Below are 25,154 nucleotides of genomic sequence, written 5' to 3'. Positions count from 1 at the left end.
GAGATAATATTAGAGGCTGAATTTGCGGATGGTTTGTCCAATTGGGGCAGTATAGATGGAGAAGAGAAGAGGACCAAGGACCGAGCCCTGGGGGACCCCAACACCGAGAGGAAGTGAAGAGGAGATAGAGCCAGCGAAGGAAACGCTGAAAGAGCGGTCAGAGAGGTAGGAGGAGAATCAGGAGAGAGCAATGTCCTATAGGCCGATGGAGCGAAGCATACTGAGGAGGAGGTCAATATAGCGGAGAGGTCAAGGAGGATTAGTAGGGAGTAATCACCTCATGACTTTAACGTCACCAGGTCATTTGATACTTCAGTGAGGGCGGTTTGGGTCGAGTGTAGAGGGCAGAAACCAGACTGGAGGGGGTCGTATACAGAGTTGTCAGAGAGAAAGCGTGTAAGGTGGGAGTAGACCAGGGACTCTAGTAATTTGGAGATGAAGGGGAGGTTTGAGACGGGTCGGTAGTTGGCGTCGTCTGTTGGGTCGAGGGCCAGTTTCTGTAATAGAGGTGATATGATGGAATGTTTCAATGAGGAGGGGAAGGGCCAAACGTTAGAGAGCGGTTGCAGATGGTGGGGAGGTGAGTAGTAACAGCCCGGGAAAGTGACCGGAGGAGGTGAGCGGGAAGAGGGTCGCTAGTGCAGGTTGTGGGGAGAGCAGTCTGGAGACTTCTTCCTCTGTCGTTGGTTCTAACATAGAAAGTGAGTGGGTGCTGGATGCAGTGCTGAGGAGCTGGGATCGGGGCTAGCCATGCACTTTTCAGAGATTTCTTTTTGGATGTTGTCAATTTTTATTTCTTTGAAATAGGCTGCTATCTCTCCACCACTGAGATCCGTCACGGAGGCCTGTTCTTTGTGGCTGAGGAGGAGGAAGAAGAAGATGTCGAAGAGTCGTCTGGGGTTGTGGGATAGTGAGGAGATGAGGGAGGTGAAATAAAGTTTTTTTGGCGTGGTGAGACGCGAGGTTATGAGTGTTAATCATGAATGTGAAGTGGAGGCAGTCTGCGGGCAGCTTTAATTTTCGGCGCACCTAGAGCACCACCGGATGAAGCTCGTTTGGGACGTGAGCCAAGGTTGCTGTGGTCTGCGGTGGACAGCTCGGGTCACGGGGGGCGCCGCTTCATCCAGGGCACGTCTGAGGGTGGTGTGGTAGTGTTCGGCTGCCAGGTTAGGGCAGGAGAGAGATAGGGGAAAGGGAGGAATGGATGGTCTCAGTGAAATGATGGGTGTGGACGACGTCTGGAGGTATGTTAAGCCATCTGGATAGCCCCCACAGCTCCAGGGTATTTGCAGGTGCAGGATCTCAGGGGTGAATGGACTTCTCCACCACATCCCATAAATTCTGGATTGAGCTCATGTCGGGGAAAAGCATGCAGACCGCATCATGCATAGCAACTCTCCAGAATGCTACTCCAACCAATTCTGGACAATGATGGCACGGTGCATTATCCTGCTGGAATATCCATCATTGTGGGGACATGAAGGGCTGCAAATGGTCACCAAGCAGTGACAGAGCAGGCACTGGTCAATGGCATGAAGGACCAGTGGAGCCAAGCCATGCCATGAGAACACCCCACACTGGTAAGGAACCACCTTCTGCCTGCACAGCGCCTTGTTGACAGATGGGGTCTGCGCCACATATGAACCCTGCAATCAGTCCTAAATAATTGGTACCATGACTCATCGGACCACCACACATATTGCCAGTCCTCTAGGGTTCAGTTAGCAACCTTAGGAGTCCAGGTGAGGCGCTGTGTCCAGTGTCGTGGTGATAACAGAGGCGCTCTGGTGGGTATTGTGATCCCACGGCAGGTAAAGAATGCTGTGCTGACCGGTGGAATATGTGTGTGGGGTCTCCTGCACTGACCTGCCGGATATATATGTGTGGGGTCTCTTGCCATGACCTGCTGGATATATATGTGTGGGGTCTCCTGCACTGACCGAGGGAATATATGTGTGTGGGGTCTCCTGCACTTACCGGGGGAATATATATGTGTGGGGTCTCCTGCACTGACCGGGGAAATATATACGTGTGGGGTCCCCTGCACTGACCGGGGGGATATATATATGTGGGGTCCCCTGCACTGACCGGGGGGATATATATCTGTGTGGGGTCTCCTGCACTGAATGTGGATGTGATTTCTGCCGAAGTTGCTTGTCTGTTCACACGGACAATTCTAGCCAAACCCTGGCAGCCATGATCAGTAAGCACCTGCGGGCGGTCGCTGCGCTGTCCACTGTGGGCGGTGACGCCTTCTGAAGTATTCCCGGGACACTGTAGATCAGAGAATGATAACTGTCCCCACAACTTCAGAAGATATCACCTCCCAACGTATCCAGGTGTGGGCGCTCCTGAGTATCACCTGGGGTAACGACACCCCATCATCATGTACAGCTCGCTATCCCAGGACTTCCGGCAATCAGTGTAGTTTCATTTCAGACACAAGGTGATACAAATGAAAACCTTTCTAAATGACGGTACCGCATACATGGTATGTGTCATCTAGTGTGCTGCGGAGTGCAGGCTGCTGTGTGTAGGCTGCACCACTAGGGGTCTCAGGACCTCAATAGGAGAGTATATATCAGTAATCCGGGCCGGTGAAGTAGATCTCGAGCTTCCAGGTGGTTTCTGTCCACGATGAAGACATTTACAATTTAACGCACTGCAAAATGTAACAAAAATGAATATGGGGCTGTGATTGGTTGGATTAGGGGACGCAAAGCAACAGCCTTCTCTAACAGGTTAAGCTATGGAGGGGATCTGTTGTACATCTATTGATTTGGGGTATAACTGTCTTCTGTCTCGTCTCACTGCATGATATTAAAGCGGTTGTAGCAGAATACAGGAGAGGTGCTAAAAGCCTGATCTCTGGGGGATCCCACTGCTGAGACCCCACTGATCCCAAGAATGGGGGTTTTATGTCCCCTCTCCTCCTCACTTTCTGCACCCGCCGCAGTGAGGAGATTGAATTGAGTGGTGGTCACGCATGTGCAGTACCGCTCCATTCATCTACAATAGGAATGCTGGAGATAGCGGAGCGCTTGTACTCGGCGATGAAGATGAATGGGGCTGAGCGGGGGGCACAAGAAGCCCTCAGTGAGGAGCACATGGGGCAGCATGCTCTATTTTCGTGTGGATTCTGCACGGAAAGCTTCCATTGAAGTCAATGGAAGCCGTCCGACTCGCGGCCCTTCCACAATTAACATTGTAGAAAGGTCGCGGATTCCACATCATCGCCTAGCGACGGAGCGGGAAAACAGAAAGGTGAAAAAAAACCTGTGCGCTCATCCGACGGCGAGCTGTTCATACCATCCACAGAACAAAAAATACAGGTACACGCGGGCGCTGGCCGGGCACAGGGTCGGATTCTGCTGCGGGCCGCAGGCGGCCTAATGCAGATAAAACCGCTGCCATGTAATAGCACCCTACTGCTCACTGGAGGAACCGCAGTCATTATTATTCTTCATGTGCTTTGTAATTAGAAGTGTAGCGTAATGTGCTAGCAATGCTGATTCAATTTGAAGAATCCCATGATGCATCGGCACAGCATTAGCTAGAGGCTTTACCATTTCTGCTTGCTGGTGGGACAGTTTATCATTACCTTCTATATTCACTTAAATAAGGTAAAGACCATAAGTATACAGTCAGGAGGATGAGTTGTGATCTCCTCTATTATACTTGTGTGACGGGAGCTGTGTAGTCACCATCAGTGCCATTGTCCCTCTTTAGGCAGTTTCTGTTGTAGGGATCAAGTAATGGCATCACACAGACTGAGAAGCTGACTAGAAAATGAATCCATAACCCCAAATAGACCTGAACTGATCAGAACCAAGATCACATGACCATCCGAGGAGGAGGAGGCGGCCAGGAAGTTCAGATAGGAAGGAATAACTAACCGAGGTAGCACTAGCCGACTTATCTATATGCTGGGGGACAGCTACATAACGAATGAATACAAAGAATCACCGGGTGGCCCTTTAAATATCAATTAACAGTTGGAATTCAGTACAGGAAAAGCTGGGAATTCTGGGACTTTTCTGACAGCGTTTGTGCTGAGAGCTCAGAAAAACGTATGATTCCCACTGACTGCAATGCAAAAACAAGGATCAGGTTTTATCCGTTTTTTTTTGCAATGGGTTACGCTTTTTAATCCTCCCCAAAAAATGCACATAAACGTTTGTTTGGCTGCATGTAGTGAACCGTGTCCATGGTTTGCCTGGATTTAACCTATCATAGCCTATTTTCATCCGTTTTTTTGAGTATTAACGGGTGTGTTTCACGGATTACCGTATGTCGGTGTGGACGGCCCCCGCTCCCAGCCACGCGTCAGGAAGAATCATCCTCCATCAGTAAAATCTTGTTGTCGGTAGCGGCCAGGATCAAGATGACAGACGTCTGCTGCCCATAAGCCTGAGCAGTCGTCTATCCCGGGAGGGATAGTGATGGTTTTCCTGCTGCCTCCCTACCTGACAGGGTTGACACTGACAGCCCCGGCCTGTCATGATAAAGGAGGCCTCTGCTGCCGGAAACCTTCTTCCACCTTGATCAGCTCCATTAACATATGTCAGTGATCATTTATAAGCCCCTGAGATGCCACCACCGCTGCGTCTTCTGCTCAGAACAGAGGCGGACGGCGCCGAACAGATTGAGGGCGTTGAGGGGGAGGGCAGATGTCAGCATGAGCGATCCTCACCCCGTACCCATCCATCTATGCATCACTGTGATGAGGTACCCTGTCAGCCCCTCCTGTGTCTGCCAGGTGGGCACTCGCTGCTGAGGGAAGGTTGACGGGCTCCTCCACAACACAGGAGAAGTTCGGACACTTTGTAATAGACTTTGTTTCAGTTACTTACAATTATTGATACCTCTGCATGCTGTCTTTGAATGGAACATTATTGGACCGGTTTTTAACCCCTGAGTGTCCACAAAGCTTTTGCCCACAAGCAGATACTGCAAATCTCTACAGACGTAATGCGTCTCACAGCTGCAACTGCATTCAGTCCAGACAATGTATCCTGAAGTTCAAACAGATGCATATTTCCTGCACTGATACACTGTAACAAACTATCAGGGCAGGAGAGAAACCAGTGTTGCTAATGTGATGGCTTTGCTAGAACTAAACCGGATACCATTGTAGCAATCCCTCTGCTGTGAGAAGTATTAAGTGCCAGAGATTGAAAACTTGTTTTAAAAGGCTTGATTCACTGACAGCAAGCAGTGATATTCAGAAGTGTCCAGCAAGTTAAACACCAAGTGTATTAGAAAGTTTCAGAAGTTTTTAATACTGATTGAAAATTAGGAAAAATCCTCTTCTGGGACATTTCACATGTAAATCCACGCCCCGTGTTATCCTATAGGGCTTTAAATCCGCATCATTTCAAATCCACGTGTCATTTTTCCATCGTGGAAAAAGTTACCGCTGCGGAATAAACAGCGTCTGGCAGAAGATGTCTAACATACAGAAGAGATGTCGGGCCTCTTTCACACGGGTGACAAAATTGCACAATGTTCTCGTTAGGGGGTTCAAAAACCCCGCCTCCAGGAAGCACTGACTCTTATTGGCTGAGCCGCAGCGCTTGAGATCCAATCACAGCCACCGCACTAAGTGGCTAACCGCACTGTCTTACCTCCAGCCGTTTCAGACTGACTCGCAAAGTGGGTTCCATCCGGACCGGGACTCAGAGCGGAGCATCATACATGTGTATGATGCTCTGAGTTAGATCTGTACACCCGCGGACAGACCGGGACACACGTTCTCTCTAGCGCCATTCGTTTCCGTGTGGTTAGCCCCTCCGCTGCAACAAAATCCCAATTTATTTCTGTGGGGGAAAAAACAAGAAACTCTGCAAATAGCATCCTGCGGGTAAAACACTGCAAAGCCATTCCTTCAGCCTCGCCGGGTATAAAAATGAAACTATGATTGGCTTGTGTAAACAGGCGGTCGCTCATCTGTGGATGGCTGCCTGTATGCTGTGGATGGAGGGGGTGGACAGGAGCGATCATCAGCCCCCTCCGCCTCCAATCACTGAGCGATCATTGCTCCAATGGGCAAGCTCTGGATAATTATCGCTGGGACGACTGGGCAGGCATCCCGATAACAGGACCCTTACACTACCTTCCGACTAAAGCCCCATTTACACGCAACAATTGTCGTTTGAGCGAGCGAATTAACGCCTTTTTTGCTTACAGATGCTGAGCGTTTACACGTACAGATAATCGTGTGAAATCCTCGCCATCTCCCTCGTTAGCTCTGGAAGCACCATATATGCGGTTTGCTCCGGCGGGCGAGTGTTTATGCGAGGAGTCTCTGGAGATTTTAAATTAGTGCAAGGAAAAAGCGATTGTCTTCTGCCGCGTGAGTCATTGTGTTTGGAGGGGGAAATAATCACTGCTCCCCGCAAGTCTGAACAAATGTCATTTAAACCTACCGACACGCAAACGACCGAAGGACTATTTCCACGACGGGTAAAACTCCACTATAAATGACAGGTGAACAAATGGCGCACGACGGCTTCACGTTTACATGAACGAATTTTGAGCGGTAATCGTTACTTATAATCGGGCCTTTACATGATAGTAATGGCCCTTTTACACGGGACGACAGTCTTTCAAATGATGTACGAGCGCTGATGTCACCGCAAAGGTCGCTGATGTCACCGCAAAGGTCACTGATGTCACCGCTAAGGTCATTAGCGCTCATGCAGACGTTTACACAGAAAGACTTGCTGCCGTTTGTGGGCTTCTCGTCCGCTTCTCGCTCCTGTGGGAAGCTCTGAGCAGAAAGCCTTTATACAGACTGAAAAGTCACCTTACCAAACTGCGAACCACAAGTGAGGGATTTAATCGCATTCCCACTGTCGGGGGGGGGGGGGGGGGGGGGGCTCTGCCCCCTCCCACAAAGCTATGCCAGTTTTTTCAAAAATGTAGCAGATATGGCATAAATCAAAACATTGCAATTTGGTTTTTTTTGCACAAAAACCTGCTTGCACCAAAACTGTGACCTTTTGATACGCTTGTGGCGCTGGTGCGTTAGTAAATGTCCCCGTTGTATGCAGCAGAGCCGTCTTTCTACAAGCACCAATGGACAGCAGCAGTATTACTGACAGTAACCCTATAGATAGCTGCAGTATCTGTTCATCCTGAGCCTCCTCATTCCTGGGCAGGACCCCAGAGCGCACACGGGCTGGGCATAGGGGTAAGGCCGTACTGACGCAGGCCATTCCTCCTGCAAGACATCCATGAAAGAAGACCCCATTATTCACAGGTGCGATTCTTGTCTGACATCTCCTATTATTCTGTGATATCACAGAGAGCGTGCCCATTCCTTCCTAGGGAAGAGGCAAAAAATTGCATTGCACACGAATCTACATGCAAGCTTCATGCGGGTGTGATGCGGCCTTTACCTGTACCGGGATGCGGCCTTTACCTGTACCGGGATGCGACCTTTACCTGTACCGGGATGCGACCTTTACCTGTACCGGGATGCGACCTTTACCTGTACCGGGATGCGACCTTTACCTGTACCGGGATGCGACCTTTACCTGTACCGGGATGCGACCTCTACCTGTATCGGGATGCGACCTCTACCTGTATCGGGATGCGACCTTTACCTGTACCGGGATGCGACCTTTACCTGTACCGGGATGCGACCTCTACCTGTATCGGGATGCGACCTCTACCTGTATCGGGATGCGACCTCTACCTGTATCGGGATGCGACCTCTACCTGTATCGGGATGCGACCTCTACCTGTATCGGGATGCGACCTCTACCTGTATCGGGATGCGACCTTTACCTGTACCGGGATGCGACCTTTACCTGTACCGGGATGCGACCTTTACCTGTACCGGGATGTGATTTCCTACAAAACACATTGCACTGAACATCGTGGTTTTAAGAGTGAAGTATCCGTATGAGTTTCTCAGACCAATATCGCCGTGTGGATTCTGCATCACTGCTGTCCATGAGTGGTGTGTGCTGTTCAATTGAATGGGGCTGAGCTGCAGTACTGGATGCGGCCATGGACAGGAGTGGTGCTGTCTCTGTGGCACTAAAGCAAACCCCTTTAACCCTTAGTGGCACATACCTTTCATAGCAGTGTGCAAAGAATGCAGATTAAAAAGTAGGAATTATACATGTCAGTCTTCACTGTAGTTTTGGCTTTCTACTCATGAACCAGGAGGCACAGGATGAACAGAGCTACAGATTACAAAACCTATATCAGACTGTAAATAACAGGACTGATAAAAGATATAAAATAAACTGTGCGTGGCTGTGGGGGCTCCGGGAAGAGACAATATAGCGCTGCATAATAAGAAGGATAAAGCAGAGCCCAGTATAGACGCCCGTGGATGGCAGACTTGTCACCGCAGCCGCTGACACATTTCTCCCTCTCCCGTCTTTTTCCAGATACTTCTGAACCCATCAAGGCACAAAAATCAGGAAGCAGAGGAGGATGATGAGACTCCTCACCTGAGCCCCCAGCGCACGCCTCCAATTAAATCAAAATTGTTTGTTTTTAATGGTCCTTTTACACTGACAAGTGGGCGATCATTCCGGCAGCACGAGCTGTCAGGGAGCCGAGGAAATCCACCGCTGATAATGCCCATTGCTTCCAATTAGGAGCAGAACTGCTCCTGGTGCAGATCCTATTCCCCGGCTCCCCCCAAGGCCCCAGCGTCTCCGCACTTTATTTTTTTTTTATTTTTTCCCTCCTTCTTCTTCTTCACTGCAAATTACTGACACAAAACGGCTGCGTATTGATGGCGAATGTGCGCGGTCCGAGTCTGTCGGCTTTAATGAGGTGATGGAAGTTTTCCTGCCTTTGCTAAGTTCTTTCTTGTTTGACAGCTGCTGGATGTTGACCTCATAAAACATTTAGTAATTCTCATTACTCGCTGTCAAGCATCACAGTGACGGCTTCACCAAGTCATTTGCATCTAAATGTGCGAGTATCGTGGGGAAGGGGCGCCAGGGATCAAAACTGTCCGGTAGGGGTGGGTGCACACGGCATATGCGGCTCCTCGCTGCCTTGAAAGTTGGCCATTCTTCTCCTGTTCAATGTACTATAAGGCTCCATAGTACTTCCTTCTATGTGTATATTACAATGCACGGTACCATCCTGTATGTCTACTCTGCACGGTACCATCCTGTATATATACTCTGCACAGTACCGCTTCTCCCATCCTGTATATATACTCCGCACGGTACCACTTCTTCTGTCCTGTATATATACACGCTCCATGGTACCACTTCTCCCGTCCTGTATGTATACTCCGCACAGTACCATCCTGTATATATACTCTGCACAGTACCGCTTCTCCCATCCTGTATATATACTCCACACGGTACCATCCTCTATATCTACTCTGCACGGTACCACTTCTTCTGTCCTGTATATATACACGCTCCATGGTACCACTTCTCCCGTCTTGTAGATATACTCCGCACAGTATCACTTCTCCGGTCCTGTATATCTACTCTGCACGGTAACACTTCTCCCGTCTTGTAGATATACTCTGCACGGTACCACTTCTCCCGTCCTGTATATATACTCCGCACGGTACCACTTCTCCGGTCCTGTATATATACGCCGCACGGTACCACTTCTCCCGTCCTGTATATATACTCTGCACGGTACCACTTCTCCGGTCCTGTATATATACACCGCACGGTACCACTTCTCTGGTCCTGTATACATACTCTGCACGGTACCACTTCTCTGGTCCTGTATATATACTCTGCACGGTACCACTTCTCCCGTCCTGTATATATACGCCGCATGGTACCACTTCTCCCGTCCTGTATATATACGCCGCACGGTACCACTTCTCCCGTCCTGTATATATACGCCGCACGGTACCACTTCTCTGGTCCTGTATATATACTCCGCACGGTACCACTTCTCCGGTCCTGTATATATACGCCGCACGGTACCACTTCTCCGGTCCTGTATATATACGCCGCACGATACCACTTCTCTGGTCCTGTATATATACTCTGCATGGTACCACTTCTCCCGTCCTGTATATATACGTCGCACGGTACCACTTCTCCCGTCCTGTATATATACGTCGCACGGTACCACTTCTCCCGTCCTGTATATATACGCCGCACGGTACCACTTCTCCGGTCCTGTATATATACGCCGCACGGTACCGCTTCTCCTGTCCTGTATATAAACTCTGCACGGTACCGCTTCTCCTGTCCTGTATATAAACTCTGCACGGTACCGCTTCTCCTGTCCTGTATATAAACTCTGCACGGTACCACTTCTCCCGCCCTGAACCCAGTCTAAAGAAGATAACAGTATGAAAACTAAAACTATAACGCCTTTTTCACACGCCCAACAGCGATATCTCCAGAAGAAAATCGCAGTCATATCGCAGCTGAGTTCTGTGCGATATCGCTGCGTTTTCTCACTGCGATATTGCGATTTTGCAGCACTCTTTTGCTGGGATCATCGCAGGTGGGGGGAGGCTTGAAATATACTACTTTGAAAATAAGCCCAAAAAGACCAATACAATACATCACCGAGCAGGCGCAGTCCACTCCGCCTCACGTCTTATCTGCAGCTCCGGCACACTTGCTTGTAGTTTTCACCAGCGCTTTCTGGTCAGAGGTTCAAAAACCACACCTTCAGGAAACATTGGCTCTGATTGGCTGAGCTCGAGAACCAATCACTGCAGCGCTTGATGAACCAATCACAGCCATCGTGGAGGAAAGATCGGAGAAATTGCGAGGGAAAAATCACAGCTCGCTCTACTTTGCTGCGGACTCCGCACAGATGGCCTCCATTGAAGCCAATGAGGGCCGTCTAACCATCAGCGCATCAGCAATTAACATTGCGTATGGGCTGTTGATACCTTCATCATCTCTTAGCGACCGCGCGGGCAATACAAATATTCTTTTTTTATTAAAAAAAAAAAAAAAATCTGTACTGCAGCCTCTGCGGTCATTTGCAATACAGATTTTGCAGGTATGCTGGGTCACCGGCGGGGGTCACAGCCGGATCCTGCATGCAATATCCGACTGGGTCATTCGTACTATCCAAGCAATTGAACTATCGCATCTTAATTCCCTTGGGAGATTAAAAAAATAGTGTCGAAAAAGGCTCAACAAAGTTTAATTTAAAGAAAAACAAACTTGTTTAAAAAAAAAAAAAGCTAATTTCTTTCCGTAGAACCCTTTTTAAATAGATGAAATACCAAAGAAAATGTTAAAAAAGTAAGATATAACCGGTATTACGGCGTTCATACTGACCCAGACCATGGAAGCATTGTGTCATTTATCGCACAGGGTGAAAACTAACGCCAGCATTGTTATTTTACTTTTGTTCACTTCCAAAACACACAATAAAAAGCGATCCAAAAGTCACCCGTACCTCCAGCTGGACCAGGAAAGACTACAACTCTTCCTGTAAGCTTGGTATTGCAGTAATCATAGAAGAAAGTTGTCTTATTTTTACCAAATTGTGAATGCCATAAATACAAAACCCAAAAACAATGAGAGTTTCTGGACGGTTTTTCCATTTCCACCCAAAGAAATGTAATAAAAGTTATACAAAACATTATACGGACCCCAGAGTGGCACTATTAAAAAATACAACTGGCCTCAAAAAAGGAAACCGAAACCCCCATAAAGCCATGTCAACACGTTATGGCTCCTGCATGTGATGATGGCAATCACTTGGTACTTAAACCAAAAAATAGGCTAGTTACTAAGGGGTTAAACAATAACTTAAATAAATACACAAACACTAACCGAAATACTTAGCCAACCGGCGCACAATGAATCTACAACATTTTTGGGGGGCCAAAGTGTGGCCCGGGGTCCATGTGTACCCCAGAAGTCCAGGGTTCAGTGTTCAGAATGTGCCAGGCTACACCAGGGTTTTTTTTTGTTTTTTTTTTACATACCACACTATTCCCGCCACAGCCTGGGGGCCACACCCGCGACACCAGTCCATGCCCAGAGTTCAATGTTCGGAACGTGCCAGGCTATGGCTCAAGGCATGAATCCCACTGCCTCCAACTCCTCACCCAACCTCCCTACCACCCAAATCGTGAATATATACATATGAAAACATAACACAATAAACTCCAATAAACCAACCTATATATCATATACTATTCACATTACCTAAAAGCCTAAGGTCAGCTCACAGGGTTCATGGTGCACTCGGAGCCTCCCACCATAATTGGAGATGATAAGCTGGGCACAGACATGGCAATGCACTTTACCTCTCTTTTTAAAAAGGTCTCCCTACACTTTCCCTAATTTACCCTAGACTGTCCTTAATCTGCCCCTCAGTCTGACCCTTTATAGAAAACTGCCTCTATCCTGTCCCTTCTGTTTCCCTACTCTAGAATTTTAAGAAAAACAAACCCCCTCCATAGGAGAGAAGCCTTAGATGTGCCCAGCCTCTCATACTCCATGGAATGTAGCTGCCCCAGGTCACCCAAGATGTTCCTACATACCTTATCTATAGGGAGGATTTTATGCTGCATCGAGATTAAGCACCGTGCACCCCAGATGTGGAACCTGACCACTAGGCTAACTAGAAATAAAGTGCAGCGGTCCCTGCCACCAAGGCCTCTGACAGCCCCGTAAGCCTACTCTGCATCGGAGAGGTGTGCCAGCTGAGGCCAGTCTATGGAGACCCCTACCCGTTGGCATATGTCTGTATTAAAGGGGCACTAAAGCAGGAAATGCTCCATGCTTTCCAGTTCAGATTACTCCTTACTCCAGTGAAAGCAGTGCAAAGCCAAGTCCCAAAACGTCAAGGGAACCCAGGTTGAATTCAGTAAATGTAACCCTCCCTCCAAGTCCTGACTTGGAAAGTTCTTGAGCGCCAGGAGCTTCTGGAAATGGGTCAACAGGACTCCGTTATCAAGGAGCCTCCTCGTCAGAGTCCTGATCTCCCACATCCCTAAACTGCACCAGCATATCACCGTCAGAGCCAAGGTAGCATAAGGCGGGAGAAATCCGTGCTGCATGTGCAGGTCCTTCACTCGCCCTCCTGTCTCCCATTCCTGCAAGAAGGGACAAAACCATCCCCTGCAGGAGTAGACCCACGGAGGAGCCCTCTTGCCAGAGGTTACCTATGTTGACCGTAACAAAGGTGTTCATTAGAAAATCACAGGACTGACCATAGACAACCCCCCTAGACTCCTCATGTGATACGTAACATCTCTCCTGATTAGGTTCAACCTGTTCCCCCACAACATTAGGAAGAACAGGTTGTAGACTCGGGTCCAGAGAGGCTCTGGCAAAATGCATACACTGCCCAGGTAGATGAATAAAGGGAGCAGGTAGGTTTTGATTAGGCTAATTCTTTCCCAAACGGTCAAAGACCAACCCTTCCACTGATTCACCTGGGTGGCACCTTCCAGCCTATCTGCCCAATTTTGCATGGGGTAATCCCCCTGGCCAAATTTGATGCCAAGAACTTTTGCTGAAGCCCTGGGAACCAGGAGGGATCTTTCACAAAGACATACAACAGGAGATTTAGAGGGCAGCCTTGATAGATGATGCACACCACCTCAAAAGGGCGGCCAAGGCAACCGTTGACTAGTGAGAAAGTCTCAGCTCCTGCATACAATGCTCAAAACCAATCAACAAGCCCCCCTGGCAGGCCGTATCTCAGAAGGACTGACCAGAGGTACTCATGATTAACCCTATCAAACGCTTTTGCCTGATCCAGGGACAGCAAGTACCCCTCCCAATGACCAGCTCTACCCTGCTCCACTGCCTACCGGACGCCGAGAACAGCACTAAAGGGGCTACGACCTGGAACAGAGCAATGCTGGGCCCCTGAGAGGAGCCGGGGTGCAACCTTCACCAGCCGATTAAACAGCACTTTTGCCAGAACCTTCCTGTCCGTATTGAGAAGCGCTATGGGACGCCAGTTCTCTTTACGCCTTGAATCTTTACCCTTTGACAAAATGATCAAGGCCGACCTCCTCATTGACCTAGGCTGAGCGCCGGAGGAAAGACACTCATTAATACCTCCGTCAAGAGGGGACACGAGATCATTGAAGGTCTTATAATACTCAGATGTTAAGCGATCTGGACTTGGCGATTTTATTTTGCGCCGGAGCCCATCAATCGCCAGTCTACCTTCCTCTTCTCTGATGTCTTCGGTCAAACCATTGAGAGGTATCCACCGCCCGGCTCAGGGACCGTTTCAACCAGGAAAGCCGACATCCTGTTTGAATTTAGATTCTTATTTCCCAAGAGTCGCAAGTAGTAGGATCTGACGACCTCCAGAATCCCTGATCTCGATCTATTCAGGGACCCAGGACTATCGATCAGTCCAGTAATCTCTTTACTGTTCACTGACATCCTACAGTTTCTGTAAGGGTCGGGTGAGCGGTACTTCCCGAAATCCCTCTCAAAAACCGAGGATGCGTGTCTATCGTACTGGCTCTTCTTGAGTAACGATTTCACCCTAGAGATCTCCTCGCGGCTACCTCCAGTCAAAATGTTAGTTTCCTCCTCAGGCCCTGATAGGTTGGTAACAAAAAAACATATTTGATATCGCTGCATGCATAAAAGTTTGATATATCAAAGTAATGCATTGTTTAGCCCGCACGGCGAACATCGCCAGAAAATAAATAAACGCCAGAATTGCGCTGTTTTGGTCACCCTGTATCCAAGAACAAAATGTAATCAAAAGCGATCAAAAAGTTGTACGTACTGCAATATAGTACCAATAGAAACTACAGGACGTCCTGCAAAAAATTAGCGCTGACGGAAAAATAAGAAAAGGTATGGCTGTCAGAAGATGGCGGCAGAAACTAAGTAGAAAAGCTAAATATCTTAGGAAAAAATAAAAGTAGTACTAAAAAACCTATGTAAATGTGGTATCGTAGTAATACGTCACCTTAAAAGGGTTCTCTGGTTACCGGACACTACCTTTCCAATAGGAAGTAAAATAATAAACCTAGAGAGAAACCCCTCCATGGATGCCAGGATCCAGCGCTGCCCGATCCCAGTGTCACTGCCCGATCTTCTTGCATAGGCGCTCACATGCTACCCAATGGTACCAGGAATTCAGAAGCATGACCCGGCAGCTCCTCAGTGACTGCAGCCGCCACAGGATTTCCTGTGACATCATCTGTCACCAGGGGCATAATTAAAGATTCAGGGGCCCGGGTGCAACAGTTCAGCTCCCCCCCCCCCCTCCCTTTTATCTGTACCCATACACATACCTAAACTGCCCTAAAAACAGCTGCAAAACACATTTACATACATGATCTAGTCGCTTGGCATAAGATTTATAAACATGACTCATTTCCTGGACTACGCAAAAATTTGTTTGTAGCCCCTTAGGCAGCGTTCTTGTTTTTTGTTGCATTTTTGAACCACAATTAGGCCACTCCCACATGTGTTCAGTTGAACGCTGCTCAAAAACGGAACATTTTACCGCGATTTCAAGCAGCATTTTTTAAGGCACTGTACGGAGTTTGACCGCTTTTTAAACCCCCCCCCCCCCCTTATCACTGTTATGGTTGATGAGGTGCATTAAAAACCGCTGAAAAATAAAGCAAACGGCGCTTGAAAATCACAGCGTTAGAAATGCCACGTTCGAGCGCAGGTCTGCGAGGCCCCATTGAAATCAATGGGAGCGTTGTAGCACGATTAGTGGGGTGCTCAGGATGCCGCTCTAATCGCGGTTAAAAACTGGCCTCAAAATCCCATCAAAAAAACGCATGTAGATTTATACAAAACCTGCGTTTTTTTGTTTTTTTTTAACTGCATGCAGGTTTTTAATGTGTTTTTTTAATTGCGTGTAAAGTGTGCAATCATATACAGGAAATACCCAGGTTATACCAGCATGGCTATATCACTATAAGCAGGCAGATGTTTATACGTCTCCTGTATACAGTGATATCGACCATGCCGGTGTAAGGCCGGTTTCACATCTGCGTTGGAACTACCGGCCGGAGATTCCATCATAGATCCGACTCAAAATACTGGAAGAAGCAGCATTGCATGAGCGCATTTTTCTCCACGCAGCTGGACGGAAAGGGGACGGGCCCCATTATAGTCAATGGAGGACGTCTAGCACTGTTCGTTCTGGTCAGAGACTGAGCAGTTCGGCCATGGGGATTCCCTTATCCTGCTTCCCGACCGGAGCAAGAAAGTGGAATCCTCAGTGCAGGTGTGAAACCATCCTTAACGGAGTATCTCCTGCATGTAATTATATATTTACAGCTGCTATTCTATACATCCTGTATATAGTGATAACAACTATGCTGGTATACCCTAGCCCAGGTTATACCAGTACGGTCCATATCACTATATACCAGGAGATGTATTGCTTATACCAGCTGTACATATATAATTATATACAGTATATACCCAGGTTATACCAGCATGGTCCATATCACTAGGATGTATAACTTTTACCGGCTGTACATATATAATTATATGCAGGAGATGTCCAGGTTATACCAGCATGCTCCATATCACTCTATACAGGAGATGTATAACTTATACCAGCTGTACATATAATTATATACATGAGATACCCAGGTTATACCAGCATGCTCCATATCACTATATACAGGAGATGTATAACTTTTACCAGCTGTACATATATAATTATATACAGGAGATACCCAGGTTATACCAGCATGTTCCATATCACTCTATACAGGAGATGTATAACTTATACCAGCTGTACATATAATTATATGCAGGAGATACCCAGGTTATACCAGCATGCTCCATATCACTATATACAGGGAGATGTATAACTTATACCAGCTGTACATATATAATTTACAGGAGATCCCCAGGTTATACCAGCATGCTCCATATCACTATATACAGGGGAGCTATAACTTATACCAGCTGTACATATATAATTATATACAGGAGATACCCAGGTTATACCAGCATGCTCTATATCACTATATACAGGAAGATGTATAACTTATACCAGCTGTACATATATAATCATATACAGGAGATACCCAGGTTATACCAGCATGCTCCATATTACTATATACAGGAGATGTATAACTTATACCAGCTGTACATATATAATTTACAGGAGATCCCCAGGTTATACCAGCATGCTCCATATCACTATATACAGGGGAGCTATAACTTATACCAGCTGTACATATATAATTATATACAGGAGATACCCAGGTTATACCAGCATGCTCCATATCACTATATACAGGAGATGTCCAGGTTAGGCCCTTTTCACATGGCCAAGAAAATCGTGCAAGATTTTTTAGCCTGAAGAAGAGCCCAAGAGGTTCACAAGCTCGCTATTACATCATGTATTTTTGTTAGCCATTAAAAGGTATCATATCTACCAGACCATCTGGTTTCTCTTACTGGGAACAATCACACAATGTATTTGAGTCTGAATCCGGTTTCGGTCATTCTCTAATACCCTTCTGCTTTATTGTTAATATCAGGCTACAGATATAGTTGAACGTGATGCACCAATTACATGCACGCCCCATACATATGTGAACGCCCCAGGTGTGTGCCACTACCAAACACGTCACCTCTAACTAGAGGAGAACAAACCACATTATACTGTGTTCATTATCCAAGTAGCTTTTCCTTATCAGTGGTGGGGGCCCAGAGCACTCTCCTAGATAAGTTTCTTGTGAGAAAGCTGCCTTGAAGTGAAGCACACATTCTGCCTGCACATACCAATGCATAATATTGAACTCGTTAACCATTTAACTGCTAGCTATCCACTATGAAGGTAGATATGACTATATATAATACACACTTTCGTGCTTGCCTAGAAACTCATTTATTATTACTATAACAATGTGTGTGTATGTGTATATATATATATATATATATTATGCATGCCTCTTTGGATCTATTTCATTATGTCTGAGCAAGAACCCTGAGAGGCTGGAAAGCTCGCTGTAACATCACGTATTTTTGTTAGCAATTAAAATGTATCATATCTACAAGATTACCTGGTTTCTCTTTCTGGGAACAATCACATTTTGAAAGGGAGGAGACACAGATTAGATATTAGACAGTGAGGGGGATCAATGAGTGGAACAGGTTGCCACGGGAGGTGGGGAGTTCTCCTTTAATGGAAGTGTTCAAACAAAGGCTGGACTGACATCTGTCTGGGATGATTAACCCCTTAGAGACAAAGCCTATTTGCGCCTTAATAATCAACGAATATTTCAGCTTTTTTCATTGTCACATTCCAAGAGCTCTAATCTTCCATTAACATAGCTGTAGGGGGGCTTGCTTTTTGGGGGACAAGTTGTATTTTTGAATGCCATCATATTTGGGTACATAATGTATTGTATATAACTGGGGAAAAAAAGATTCTGCCATTTAGTTTTTTTGGATTTCATTTTTTCGGCGTTCAGTGTACAAAATAACTAACATGATAACATTATTCTCCCGTCGGCACAATTCTGGTGATACCAGGTTTATACAGTTTTTTATGTTTTGCTATTTTTGTACCCAAAAATAAATTTTTTTTTTCTTAAAATTTTTCTTTTGTGTTGCCGCATTCCAAGAGCCATAGAATTTTTATTTTCCATCCACAGATCTCTGGGGACCTGCTCCTCGTGGGATGAACTCAAGTCTTCATTTAACCAATTTTTGAGAACCTATAACTTTTTGATTGCTTTTTATTCCATTTTCTTTCTAGACGTAAGATTAACAAAATCTGCAATTCTGACCGTTCACCCTGCAGAATAAATATTTCTGCAGGCCGCTGCAGTTATGTCAATACCAAACTTATATAGGTGTTGTGTTTTTTGGGGGACGTTTTCACACTTTTTAAAATATATATATTTGTTGATTGCGACATTCAGAGACCCCTAACAGTTTTCTTTTTTTTTACAGTATAATTTGTTGACCCATGTGGCATTTTGATCACTTTCTAGTCCGTTTTTTGTAAGGCGAGACAGGCCAAATTAGCTATTTTCACCAGATTTGTTTGTATTTATTTTTCCATGAAGTGCACTGTGCGGATTATATAATGTACTAACTTTTTTTTCTCTGAGTTATTACGAACGCATTGATACCCCATGTGTGATTTTTAGCTATTTATTTTTCTATAGTAAAGGAGGAAAGCTGCGGTTTTGATGTTTTTATTGTTTTTACTTTTTATTTTTGACTTGATTATCAGCATTCTATCATTCTTTTAATACACTACTGCGCTTCAGTGTAGTAGTGCATTCAGGGGTTACCTAAAAGCTCAGGGGCCGGGTGCAAAAGTTCAGCTCGGGGCCCCCACCTACCTGTACCTATAATTAACCTGTGCTGCTAAAAAACAAATTTACATACATGATCTAGTCCCTTGGCCTAGGCTTTTCAAACATGACTAATTTGCTGGACTGCTTGAACATTTGTTTGTAGTAGCTACTGCTGTATTCATGTTCTTTGTTGCATTTTTGAACCACATTTAAAAAAAACACATTTTAAAATTTGCATACACTATTAAAAACCACATGCAAGTTTTTGATGCCTTTAATTGTCTGTAAAGTGTGCAATCGTATACAGGAGATACCCAGGTTATACCAGCATGCTCCATATCACTATATACAGGAGATGTATAACTTATACCAGCTGTACATATATAATTATATACAGGAGATACCCAGGTTATACCCGCATGCTCCATATCACTATATACAGGAGATGTATAACTTATACCAGCTGTACATATATAATTATATACAGGGGATACCCAGGTTATACCAGCATGCTTCATATTACTATATACAGGAAATGTATAACTTATACCAGCTGTACATATATAATTATATACAGGAGATACCCAGGTTATACAAGCATGGTCCATATCACTATATACAGAAGATGTATAACTTATACCAGCTGTACATATATAATTATATACAGGAGATACCCAGGTTATACCAGCATGCTTCATATTACTATATACAGGAAATGTATAACTTATACCAGCTGTACATATATAATTATATACAGGGGATACCCAGGTTATACCAGCATGGTCCATATCACTATATACAGGAGATGTATAACGTATACCAGCTGTACATATATAATTCTATACAGGGGATACCCAAGGTATACCAGCATGCTCCATATCACTATATACAGGAGATGTATAACTTATACCAGCTGTACATATATAATTATATACAGGAGATACCCAGGTTATACCAGCATGCTCCATATCACTATATACAGGAGATGTATAACTTATACCAGCTGTACATATATAATAATATACAGGAGATGTATAACTAATACCAACTGTACATATATAAATCTCCTGTATATAATTATATATGTGCAGTTGGTATGAGTTATCCATCTCCTGTATATAGTGATATGGAGCATGCTGGTATAACTTGGGTATCCCCTGTATAGAATTATATATTGTGAGGGATTAGCGTTTAGGATCGGTAGCAACCTGGGCATAAGCAGTCAGAGACAGTGACACTTGCGATAAAGTCTTTAGTCCAGGCTTTGCCTGGGTTTATTTCCAAGCAAACAAAAGCAAAAGACAGGCCTTAACATCAGGCAAACATAAAGGAAATCCTGCTCGTCTGAGCACTTACTATACATGTAGCATCCCTGTCTACGTACTGGTAAACAAATGGCTCCTGCACACAGCCAGCCAGGACTCTCAGACCTGCAAAGGTCTCAGCTCTCCCCCTGGCCCGGTAGGCCCAGGCTTTATAAGGCCTGGTACCAGCCCCACCTGGTACGTGGGAGTGACCATCCCACCCTTCACTTTGGTCACTCCAGGAAAAGCCGGCCCGGATTATGTGGCTTGGAGCCACTTACATACTACAACGTGTTAGTGGCTTAATGCTGCTAACACTATACTGCCGGCTTCCTCCACCGAGCCCAGGCTGCTCGGTGGCACGCATCTGCCCAAGCGCTCCCCAAGGCAGCATAGGAGAGCATCCTAGGCGACATATACCTGCCCTCCAGCACCTTGCCGGTCACCGTCTCACAATATGTACAGTTGGTACTAGTTATACTTCTATACAGGGGATACCCAAGTTATACCAGCATGCTCCATATCACTATATACAGGAGATGTATAACTCATACCAACTGTACATATATAATTATATACAGGAGATACCCAGGTTATACCAGCATGCTCCATATCACTATATACAGGAGACGTATAACTAGTACCAACTGTACATATATAATTCTATACAGGAAATACCCAGGTTATACCAGCATGCTCCATATCACTATATACAGAATGTACAACTTATACCAGCTATACATGTATAATTATATACAGGAGATACCCAGGTTATACCAGCATGCTACATATCACTATATACAGGAGATGTAGAACTCATATCAACTGTACATATATAACTATATACAGGAGTTACCTAGGTTATACCAGCATGCTCCATATCACTATATACAGGAGATATATAACTCATACCAACTGTACATATATAATTATATACAGGAGATACCCGGGTTATACCAGCCTGCTCCATATCACTATATACAGGAGATGTATAACTAGTACCAACTGTACATATATAATTATATACAGGGGATACCCAGGTTATACCAGCATGCTACATATCACTATAGACAAGAGATGTATAACTCATACCAACTGTACATATATAATTCTATACAGGAGACACCCAGGTTATACCAAAGCGTGATCAATACATATAGTCAGACACATAACTTACACTAGTTGTAAATGTATAATTATATACAGAAGATACCCAAGTTATACCAGCATGCTCCATATCAATATGTACAGAATGTCCAACTTATACCAGCTGTACATATATAATTAGATACAGGAGATACCCAGGTTATACCAGCATGCTCCATATCACTATATACAGGGAGATATATAACTTCCCTTAAAAGTGTCAGGTCCTTTTAGATACAAAACAGCCTGGTCCCTAAGGGGTAACTGGTATAGGGCAGTGACTGGGTGAGCAGGTCCTCATTACTTCACTCCTTTTCTAGGACAAAACCTACATGTGACAATTGTAGAGCAAATATGCTCTCTGAGTGATGGGGGGGGGGGGGGGGGGGGATACCATAAAGTCCGTATCACTCCTCCCCTGGAGCAGGGACATATACAGAAGAATCACAGATCTTCTCTGCTGCCACTGGTCCCTACTTTCTCCTCTGCAGACTATATAAGTATTCCCAACTAAATGTCAATCGGCTGCAGGTCTTGTTCTGAAAGGGCTACCACCATTGTGTCATGTAAAAGCCAATACCCTCAGCTTTAAAATGACACCAAACGTATGCTGATAGCCCTGATAGAACCCGAGCTGCAGCCATTTAAAGGGGAACAAGCTTGGTTTGTCCAGAACTCATCCTAAACTGCTGGGCAAAACCGGGACATGAAGTGACTCTCAGTAACGATATTCTTACTTCTGCTTCATTTTCCAGATTGGTCCTCACCTTGACACCTTCCCTAGTGAGCAGGCGCGACAAAGAGCGTTCAGCACCCACCGCTCAGATGCCATAGTTCGCCAGGGTCTCCACGGACAAGGCATTTATAATATCAGCTGAGACCCCCGGAGATTATAACCTCCATCATCTGTGTGCGGTACAATAAAACGCAGCTCATCTTACCAGTTCAGTTCCTTTGGATTCATTTCAGTCGACGATCTTGTAAGGGGTCTTCAGATTTTTGGATTATAATTTGGCATCTTGCAGCTCCTCTAAATTACTGATCATGAGGAATCAACCCCAATGATCAGGTATTGGAAAGAGGTACATAAACAGAACTACCTCTTTAAGCCATATGCAGATGCCAGGATGACTGGGTGCAATGAGGGCGGCATGTTAACCTGTGCTTTACTGCAGAGATCAAACTGAATTTGGGACACTGGAAGCAGTAAACTACAGGGTTGCTCATTAAAGGGTCATCCTGAAACTGACCCTTATGTCATAATTGGGGTAGAGGTGTCACGTCTTTTTCAAATTCCACCCCTATCCTGACAACCCAAGTAGTAAAGAAAGTTTCTGCCAATTTGGTTGTCTGTGAACATGGCACCAGCCACAGTAAGTGCCAAACCCCAAATATGGAAAGGGTGGTGGTGGTTGGGGGGATGTCAGTACATCCTCCCCTTAGTTTAAAGGTGTTCTCCAGTTGTAAACTATTGCCCTAGGATAAGCCACCAATAGTAGATCAGAGGGGGTCCACTGCCCAGGATCCTTGCTGATCAGCTTTACCTGTAATACCAAACCTGGCCACTGCATTTAGAACGAAGCTTCCTGCGATAATCACCTAAATAGATAACCACATTGGCCCAGAAAACAGCTAATTGGCAGAGGTCACGGGTGGCAGAACCCTTCGATCTGTTGGTGGCCTATCCTAAGGCTAGTTCATCAATAATTGAAAAGAGTAGGTGCAAAGTGAGGTCTTGGCCTATCAGCTATGCTCCTTTCCCCACTCCACGGTGCTGATTGGCTAATCCCTCACACCCCACCTCGTGAAGCTTAATGGGGAAATTCAGGACATTGGGGTGGGGTATTTTCACTATAGGATGCCAACCTGAATACACCACCTTTATGTACCGGAAGGGAGGACACCTGTCTGATATGTAGACCCTTGGTCTAAAAGGGTTGGCCAGAATTAGAAAAACATAGTTGTTTTCTTCAAGAAACAGTGCCATGTCTGTGTGAAGGTTATTTGTGGAACTGCAGCTCAGCCCCATTCAGTGCAGTAGAACTGAGCTGCAATAATACACATAACCTGTGGACAGGTGTGGCGCTGTTTCTGGAAGAAAGCAACCACACTTAAAAAGATAATTAGAGGTGTTCTGGAACCCACTGAGTCCCTCCTTTAAGCTACCCTTTTTGGTCGATCATCTTACAATTCCCAGCTTTTCTTGGAGGGCTCATGAGTTGGCTGTGATCACTGGGGTCTTCAGAGCAGCACTCCCTTGTGATAGGAGAGCCCCTTCACCCCTATATTACTAAAACATGTTGCAGTGGAGCCAGGAAGAGGTTAATGGTGTACACACTGTATAGAGGTAACTGTCATAGCGTCAGTCTTATAGAGTCACACGCTGCGCCGCCATTAATACTGTATAACGTAAAACAAACACAAGACGCCCAACATCAAAATAAAGTCTCATTGTTGCCAAGAGCGGAGCAGCGAGGACGGCAGAATCACAGGCGCAGCCCCAACTCTCATCCTCCAAAGTTGTGATTTCCTAAAACCTGCTGCATTGTGAAGCGCTTTCCTATGCCACCTGCCTGAGGGGCCCCGGGAAGCTGTGTAAGGTGGCGCCGAGCAGTCACTCACAATGCTTAAGGGATTTCATTTAGTAATCCAAAGACATCTATATAAAGACAGGAAGCGCTCTCAGAAAACTCTTCAGGCTCTGTCTACTCGGAGCGGAGAAACAGGGACAAGAGCAGAGTCCAAAACCTCAAGATGAGCAATTGGCGGCCATGTAAGAATTACAGTCAGCCATTTCTTAATGAGAGCCTTCTAGGACAGCTGGGTGACAAGTAATATGGCCACTCTGTCAGCTCTTAAAGGAATTGTCTTCATCTTTCCCAGAGACCCAGTTGGTCTAGTCATACAGTAACATCCCCCATTCACATCTCAAAGCACAGCGACTTATCATTCAGAACCCACAAGAACTGGGCTGCAAGCCGTTTGTCAATATCTTTCCTTAAATTAGATACAGTATCAATAAGTGTATCCAAAACTGTTTTTGTTACAAGCGGTTACATATTTTAGGGGAAATCAAGTTATGAAATCTGGTGGAGTCACTGTGTACATAGATTACTTATCCTGTACTGATCCTGAGTTACATCCTGTACTATTCTCCAGAGCTGCACTCACTATTCTGCTGGTGGAGTCACTGTGTACATACATTACTTATCCTGTACTGATCCTGAGTTATATCCTGTATTATACTGCAGAGCTGCACTCACTATTCTGCTGGGGGAGTCACTGTGTACATACATTGCTTATCCTGTACTGCTCCTGAGTTACATCCAGTATTATACTCCAGAGCTGCACTCACTATTCTGCTGGTGGAGTCACTGTGTACATACATTACTTATCCTGTACTGATCCTGAGTTACATCCTGTATTATACTCCAGAGCTGCACTCACTATTCTGCTGGTGGAGTCACTGTATACGTACATTACTTATC

The 25,154-nt window shown here is 45.6% G+C and overlaps 1 protein-coding gene across 1 annotated transcript in view; it reads left to right on the top strand.

Annotated features, from left to right (window-relative positions):
• The window catches only part of CFAP77 (cilia and flagella associated protein 77), a 107,866-nt gene extending 85,264 nt beyond the window's left edge, over positions 1-22,602 (top strand). Inside the window, exon 6 of the mRNA XM_066579731.1 lies at positions 22,422-22,602. Coding sequence (XP_066435828.1) covers positions 22,422-22,544 — 123 coding nt within the window. The 3' untranslated portion in view covers positions 22,545-22,602. The remainder of the gene's footprint in view (positions 1-22,421) is intronic.
• Positions 22,603-25,154: the final 2,552 nt, after the last annotated feature.

Source organism: Eleutherodactylus coqui, chromosome 10 (assembly GCF_035609145.1).
Source record: "Eleutherodactylus coqui strain aEleCoq1 chromosome 10, aEleCoq1.hap1, whole genome shotgun sequence".
Classification (NCBI taxonomy): domain Eukaryota; kingdom Metazoa; phylum Chordata; class Amphibia; order Anura; family Eleutherodactylidae; genus Eleutherodactylus; species Eleutherodactylus coqui.
The sequence above is the reverse complement of the archived record's forward strand: the minus strand, read 5'-3'. Positions and strand labels throughout refer to the sequence as shown.